We start from the raw sequence: 8,317 nt of genomic DNA, 5'->3' as shown, positions 1-8,317 counted from the left end.
ACAATAGGAAGCATGGATCATGCCAAACTGGTAAAATTAATAAGATTTTGTGGAAGAACAATTGAAGGAGGGGTTGGTTTTACTGGATTGCAGGAGATGATAGAAGTAGCTGGGGCTAAACTGTGGTGGAGGTTCAGAAAGGGTGAGTCTTTATGGAGTGAATTTGTAAAAGCTAAATACTGTAGACATAGAATTTTGAAATTGTCTCAAACATAATCTTTTTACTAAACGAGCTATGCCTAACTAGGCTACATAGGCCCTTACAAAGGGTCTGACCTATTCCACCCCTAACTATGACCAAATTATGCCTGCGATATTAAGAAATTGTGTAAATATCATAAGAATGTGACACCTAAGTTTTAGCCATTCTATCATTGCCCAACAGTTCATCGATCCCAGTCGGTGGCCTCATTAATATTGACATCATTGTTGCATCTCTTGTATCTCTAGTTAGCTAGCTAGGTCATTACATGATCTCAATCGTAAGACACTCATAACAATTATGCAAGGATCATTGGAATAATCTAAACCCCTCCTCAATTAACCTTTGATTGTAAGTTTCATTTTTTGTTAACTTGTTTAATTTTTTTAATGTTTTTTTTAGATCTCTATGTCAACTACCAACTAGCTTCTAATTGCTTGACATATCTTGTGCTTAACTTGCACTTTATTTTGCTTCCCTTTGCGCAACTCCTAGATAACGACATCCTATGTGGGATTCCATTCACATCCTCACTCACTAAAGAAAATTATATCATTATTTGTAGATAAGGATTGAATTTCAATATAAGTAGATTAGAATAATCTTTTACTCTGCCCAACTAAACGGTATTCCCGTAGCAATTGGGGTTATGGATTTTCATTTTTTTGGGGTAGTATGGGATCCGTAGTCGGGGAGAAAATCACCCGTTTGATTGAGCACGCTACCAACAAATTTTTACCTCTTATTATAGTGTGTGCTTCGGGGGGTGCGCGCATGCAAGAAGGAAGTTTGAGCTTGATGCAAATAACTAAAAGGCAAGCAGTTTCTGATAATTACAACATGTCACAAAACTCCTTGTTTGCGATAACAGGAAGTATCCCAACATGTCACAAAACTCCTTGTTTGCGATAACAGGAAGTATCCCTATCAATATTTTTATAGGAGGAATAGAAAGGGTATATATTCCATATATAGAAAAAATCTTAATAGAAAATATTTTAATTGGGAAAATATCTATTTTGATCTTTAAAAAAAAATGGCTATTGAATCCTGGGTCGCGGTAAATCCCAGCAGTAATCAAAATACTCAAAACTTTTACAAAAACAGGAGTCCAAGGAACATAAGAGAATGTATGCTAAGTAAGCCAGGCCAAATGGGAAAACTTCATATCCAGTGCTAAAGAATGGTTGGATACTACTACTAATAACGATTCAAGTGTCAGGATCATGTGTTTACCGCTATATCAAAACTTATAGTTAATTAGTAACATATTTTGTACTTGCAATTAACAATTTAAGTGTTTGTTTTTTTTTTGAGAATACAATTTAAGTGTTTGTAATTGTTATATTATGTGTTTGCAATTATCATGTTATTCGTATTCAATTTGTTTATAGGTATAAAAATTGTAAATTGCAAATGCAAAATGGATTAACTGTAGACACATAATTTTTGAACTAGAGTTCACAATGCAATATGAACCCTAGCCCATGGTATAACAATTGCCACTCTAAGCGTTTGGCAGTTTGACCCATTGCTGGCTTTATCGCATCATTATTGTGTGGACCGTGGTCCACAAAATTGTGCAAACCACGATCCAAAAACACAAACTATATTATTCTAACTAAACACATAATTAAAATACATTCATAAAATATATTATTTTAACACATAATTAAAGTACATTATTTTTACTGATAAAATATATTATTTTAACACATAATCAAAGTACATTATTGTAACTCATACAATGCATTATCTTACTACAAAAATTTCATTATTCTAACACATAACATACATTATTCTAACATATAAAGTACATTATTCTAACACATAAAATACATTATCTTAACTCAAAATATTCTTTATTCTAACACACATGCGGCGGAGCAAAGTATTTTTTTCTTTTAACATTAAAACGATGTCGTTTTGTCGTTTTGGACCGTAATCCACACCACTATTTGCCTGACTTTATCCGACAATTTTCATAAGAAGGTCGTCTAATGAACAGTAAAATTCGTCGGCCACGAGGAGCACAAGCACTTTCGTTGGAACATTATTTATGTGTTTTGCACGACGGATGAGATGAATGGCATGACTGAGAGATGTATATAAAAGCGAAGGAATATGTGGGGTAATTCACTTCAGCGCCAAATCCACTAGATGATCACAAAAAATTACAGGGTTGGTAATAATTCATCATAACCATACAACCTATGGTACTAGTCAATTACTCCAACATAATCTTCATTATCTACTTAGTTGGGTACATGCATGCCGATTTCTTCAAGCAACCAAACACCAAGAATACATCCAGTACAGTCTTGATACACTGTTTAAACCACTCAAAAAATAATAGCGTAGAAGACTTGAGGTAATAATCAATATTTTAATGCAACTTCTTCATCTTTTCGTGAAACCCATACACTCTTTATATAGTAATACGCTTTCAACCAACTTGTTTGAATAAATGCATCTTAATGTCCTCAAAATAAAAACCAGAATTTCGTTAGAGAAAAATATGCCAAAGAATACATCCTGACTGAAATTCAATGTGCTTTGGAGTAGATGTAGGCTCAAATTCAGAACCTAATATAGACTAACAAATTAACTTAAGTTTCACATCCGGACTGAAATTCAAAGTGCTTTGGCCCATTGTGGGTTTTATCCAATCATTATTGCGTAGTCCACGGTCCAAAAACATACAAATATATTATTCTAACTCATATATAAAATATATTAGTTTTACACGCGCATTGCGCGAATGTGTTAATGCCCAATGTTTATATTTAAATAAATATTTGAAAGTATATCAATACAAGATTATATAGGAGAAGTTTATACATAGGTAATTGAATGTCAAATTTGACTATTTAAATGTGTAACTCAAAGTATATGAATCCAAGATAATATAGGAAATTCATTATAATTGTCACGAAAATAAATGTTTGCAACTTTGTAAAATCAAGAGTCTAAATATTTGGTCTAAAAATGATAGTCTAAATAAATACTACTTTTAGTTTGAATTTTTCTAAGTATTCTTAATTCTCTTTTGAGTAACATTGCCATTGTCTTCATCTTTACTATTTGTTCTCTTCCATTTTTGCTGATAGTGTATTATTTGCAATTGGGTTATTATTGGTAGCATAGATGACAACGTCATGCCATGAGATTACGATATAGGAGCTATTGACTTTTCTTTAGGTGTTCTGCTCGGGGTTCATTTGGTTCAACCATTATTGTTGAATGATTTATTGTGGATAAAGAAATCCCCAATTTAAGGAAAAATATTAAATAAATTAGTAAAAATTTGAAAATTTTAAATATGATGTATTCTAAAGATATTAAAAGGTAGTTTCTCGCGTCAATTTGCTGGGTAATGGGTTATTTGAGTACTTTCATTGTCAACAAATCCCCCAAGTAGTTAATATGATTGCTTTCAAACTATTCTTTTTTATTTTTTTCATGGTATTAATAAAATACTTGGAAATTAAAATAAATATATAACATTATTTTGTATTATAACTTTGATATTTAATTACAAGATAGTGTAAAAAGAACATAATGGACAATGTAATGAATATCAATTGATAAATTTGAATGTACATAATCTTTGCAGTAGAGAAAATAAAGACAATATAACTAATGAAATTATTTTTCTTATTTAATTTATTGATAATGAATTTTTTTTTTAAATAAATGCATTGTAGACACATAATTCTAAATTAAAAAAATTCACATGTATCATTTTTTGTTGTAGCTACTAATTTATTTAATTTAATAAGAGTAAAATAGAGTGAGGAACTTAATTATGTCAAATTTGATTGAGATGAGGTTCGAACCTAAGACATTTCTTATAGAAATTAATGGGTAAGTTAAAAGTTAACGGAATATTAACGGAGAAGAGAATATTTAACGGAAAACTTAACGGATAATCATATAATTAAGGATAAATTAGGAAATCTCAAGAAAAAATATAAATCTAAACAATCTGAACCATCCATTTGATTAAATAATTTGACCGCCATATTTTCTACCCATTTTAGGCCATAACTCTCTTTGGCTCTTATTAGTATAGTAGATAGATATAGATATAGATTGCATTGCAGGAAAATATATGTATTGTACTATTACGATTACTAATTTTAATCTATAATTTTATTACGAATAAGAACGTAGTGAAGAATATGTTTTATTAGGAACTGTATTACCATATTTTAATGTACAATTGTATTTCGAATAGGAATTGTATTACCATATTTTACAATATTACGCAAAACTTAATAGTATAAGAGTATTTTGGGTGGGAAGTTAAAATGGATGATTTTGTTTTTATTAATCCTATTGATTTAGATTGCATTGCAGGAAAATATATGTAATGTATTATTACGATTAGTTAGACAAATTATGTTGTGGACCTGGGTCCACCTTGCAAGGTGGACCTGGGTCCAAAACTACGTCGTTTTTGTCTTCTTCTTTTTTTCTTTTTTCTTTTAAAAAAAAAATTAGTAAACATATTGCTGAATATAGAGTTGTCCAAAAATGTGTGAATGACGTGTAGAGGTTTCAAAGTGTGAATGTGAATATAGAAATCGTGAATGTAGATTTATGATTGTGTGAATGTAGAGTTGCCCAGAAATGTGTGAATGTGGAGGTTTCAAATTATGGAGTATAGAAATCGTGAATGTAGAGTTATGCATGTGTGAATCTGTAATAGAGTTAAGAAGTTCTAGCAGCTTGTAGCCCTGTAATGTGTGAAGGTGGAGTTCTCAAGTTGTGAATATGGAGTATAGGACCTGTGAATATAGAGTTTTGAATGTGTGAATGCATAAAGTAATAATATAGTTACTAAACATATAATCCTGTAATGTGTGAATGTGGAGTTTACAAATTGTGAATGTAGAGTATAGTGTATGTGAATGTAGAGTATGATGTATGTGAATGTAGACCCAGGTCCACCTTGCAAGGTGGACCTGGGTCCACGGCATAACAACCCGGTTGAGTTATGTAAATATAAATATTAAAGTTGCACATCCGATCCACTCTAATCTAATTAAGCATTTGGCCCATTTCATCGGGGAGCTGAGCATTATTGGGTGGATCATAGTCCATACAGCTTTGTTATCCTAAACAAAAAATACATTACTTTACATATTATTAAATAATGTACATTTAATAACAAATAATAATGTACTTTAATATATATTAAAAATATATTTTATATTCACGAAAAATACATTATTTTGTATAATGCATATTCAATACAAAAAAATATATAATAAAAAAAATGTACTGTTTTTATGGTCCACACATCATTGTATGGACCATGGTCCACATTTGCCATAAATTGGCAACACTTAAATCAGTTCTTATATCGTGGACCGCGGTCCCAAAACGACGTCGTTTCAGTAAGTGGGAGACGGATCCCGTAATTGACACTATTTGTTTTGATATTATCGAATGAAACTGTAGTTATATCGAAATGTAACTGTAGTTGTGTTGAAATGTAACTGCAGTGTATATGAAAAGATACTGAATAACAGTTTCACATTTGTGTTTTTATATTATCGAATGAAACTGTAGTTATATCAAAATGTAACTGTAGTTGTGTTGAAATGTAAATGCAGTTGTGTTGAAATGTAACTGAAGTTGTGTTGAAATGTAACTGCAGTATATATGAACTGAAAGTGAGTGGCGCGAATTCATCCGTATGTTTTCATTAAATCAAAACAACGTCATTTTGGGACCGCGGTCCACAATGCATTGTGGAGCACGGTCCACGATATAATTTGCGCACTTAAATTGGTTGCCCACGAGGAGCGCGAGCGCTTTCCTTTCTTCATATGGATATGGTGGTCTAAAATTGGGCGACACGCGCGAGCGTAATTGATGTGTATAAAAAGGGGGGAGTATGTGGGGAGTTTCAGAACCAGACCACTTACAACTTTGAGAAATTGATAGAAAAAAGAATTGAAGATGAGTGGCATTGCTGAAAGATGGAGGGTTCTAAGTGGGAGTGATAACTGGAAAGATCTACTGGAGCCTTTGGATTCGGATCTTCGCCGCTACCTCATTCACTACGGAACCATGATTTCACCCGCCGTCGATGCTTTCATCGACGAACCAGCTTCCAAAAATCTGGGATTATCACGATATGCCAGGAGAAACCTGTTTGAAAATACAGGACTTGTCAAGGGAAACCCTTTCAAGTATATATATAACTAATTCAATTATATTCTCAGCTCCATCTCTTTAATAATTTCTTTCTTCATGACTACTTTTACTACTGTGTTTCAGATATGAAGTCACCAAATACTTTTATGCAACATCTCAATTGTCACTCGGAGCTATAGGGTATACTCTTAAGCAATCAAACTGGAATGGGTATGTTGCTGTGGCCACGGATGAAGGAAAAGCTGCTTTAGGACGAAGAGACATTGTGATTGTTTGGAGGGGAACAATCCAACCCTTAGAGTGGGTTGATGATTTCATATTCCTTTTTGTTAATGCGCCATTAATCTTTGGCCAAAACTCTGATCCTCTCGTGCATATGGGTTGGTACTATATGTACACCTCCATCAATCAAGATTCTGAATTCAATAAAACGAGTGCCAGAGATCAGGTAATTATATAAGCCCTATTTGGTAAATTAGCTTATAGCTGATTGGGTTAGAGGGTATATATAATTATAGAAATGTGTTTGGTAAATTAGCTACAAGCTGATAGCTGATAGCTGTTTGTTATATATATAGATTCGTGAAGAAGTTGCAAGACTTGTTGAGTTATACAAGGACGAGGAAGTTAGCATAACCGTGATAGGACACAGCTTGGGTTCATCCATGGCAACACTAAACGCAGTAGACCTGGCTGCCAATCCAATCAACATTAATAATAATAAAGTTGTTCCTGTCACTGCTTTCATGTATGCAAGCCCCAGAGTAGGGGACGAGAATTTTAAAAAAGCCTTCTCTAATCAACAAAACCTTCGAGCCTTGCGAATCTCCGACGCCAATGATAAAGTTTCAAAAGTTCCGCCTTTTGGATGGAAAGTTGGTGAAACCGAATCTTCAAAAAAAGATTACGAAGAAGTGGGGGTGGCTTTGGAGATTGAATCTAAGAAATCCTACTATTTGAAGCCTGATGAGGGCATCTCCTATCACGACTTGATGCTTTATTTGCATGGAATTGATTTATACCAGACGCCTCAAGGAACATTTGAGCGTAAGGGAGAATTTGATCTTGCCAAAGTTAATAAGTATCAGGATGCTTTGAGCGTCGATTACCATATACCTATAGCATGGTTTAATATAGAGGATAAAGGAATGGTTCAGCAGGACGACGGGAATTATATCCTTGACGATCATGAGCCGGATGAGCTAGATATGATGTTTTAAACAGTTTCGTGCATATATATATGCATGTGTTTGAAAAAATTAAAGCTAAGTCTTCATAAAGACCTTTCTATAATTATAATTATTCAGTGTGTTTTGAATAAAATTGGAGCTGAGGCAACTAGCCGCTTGTGGCTAGCTGTCTAGTCCAACGCATGTGTGCTTGTATTTGAATTATTATGTTTCAACCATCTCAGCTTTTTTCAGCAATGCATATATAATAATAATAATAATAATAATAATAATAATAATAATAATAATAGATCAGACTTGATCGAATTGCTTTTACTTTAATTTGCTTTGTTCCTGCTTAACAAAACTAATTTAATTTGCTACCATACTCAAGTTTAATTAGGGAATAATCTTCTTTCTAGCTGTTTTTGCCTATTTGAAGCCTGATGAGGGCATCTCCTATCAGTATAGGCGTCTGTTTCGTCCGTTATAAAATGGACACCTTTTGCTTTTTTTTTTTTTTTTTTTTTTTTTTTTTTTTTTTTTAAATCCTAGCATTTTATTTCTCAATAAGAAGGGTGTGCATGTGGTCACACTTTGTACAGGAGTTGTTCTCACCCGAACTCTCTCATATATATATATATATTTTAAACAAGAAACAAGTTTATTGATTCATCAGGCGTGGGGCTGAAAATCCCCTGAAATCATACATAAAAGCGTTTTGCACAGATGCTGGTAAAGAGAAAAAGTCCAAAAACAAAGAAGGGTGAGAACG

General features: G+C 32.9%; 1 protein-coding gene across 1 annotated transcript; it reads left to right on the top strand.

Moving 5' to 3' along the window:
- The first annotated feature begins 6,109 nt into the window (after positions 1-6,109).
- Positions 6,110-7,800, top strand: LOC116017007 (phospholipase A1-IIgamma-like). Its single transcript, XM_031257506.1, has 3 exons — positions 6,110-6,408; positions 6,497-6,821; positions 6,952-7,800. The coding sequence occupies exons 1-3, from the start codon at positions 6,176-6,178 to the stop codon at positions 7,591-7,593; spliced, it is 1,200 nt and encodes a 399-aa protein (XP_031113366.1). The 5' UTR covers positions 6,110-6,175; the 3' UTR covers positions 7,594-7,800.
- Positions 7,801-8,317: the final 517 nt, after the last annotated feature.

The sequence above is a fragment of the Ipomoea triloba genome, chromosome 1 (assembly GCF_003576645.1).
Source record: "Ipomoea triloba cultivar NCNSP0323 chromosome 1, ASM357664v1".
Taxonomy (NCBI): domain Eukaryota; kingdom Viridiplantae; phylum Streptophyta; class Magnoliopsida; order Solanales; family Convolvulaceae; genus Ipomoea; species Ipomoea triloba.
Note: the sequence above shows the minus strand (reverse complement) of the source record. Positions and strands in the feature narration are given on the sequence as shown.

Bases quoted from the DNA above. Each gene is read 5' to 3' on its own strand.
- LOC116017007 (XM_031257506.1), top strand. From the start codon at position 6,176: ATGAGTGGCATTGCTGAAAGATGGAGGGTTCTAAGTGGGAGTGATAAC. The intron at 6,409-6,496 runs GTATATATATAA...ACTGTGTTTCAG, and splicing joins GTCAAGGGAAACCCTTTCAA to ATATGAAGTCACCAAATACT. The intron at 6,822-6,951 runs GTAATTATATAA...TTATATATATAG, and splicing joins AAACGAGTGCCAGAGATCAG to ATTCGTGAAGAAGTTGCAAG.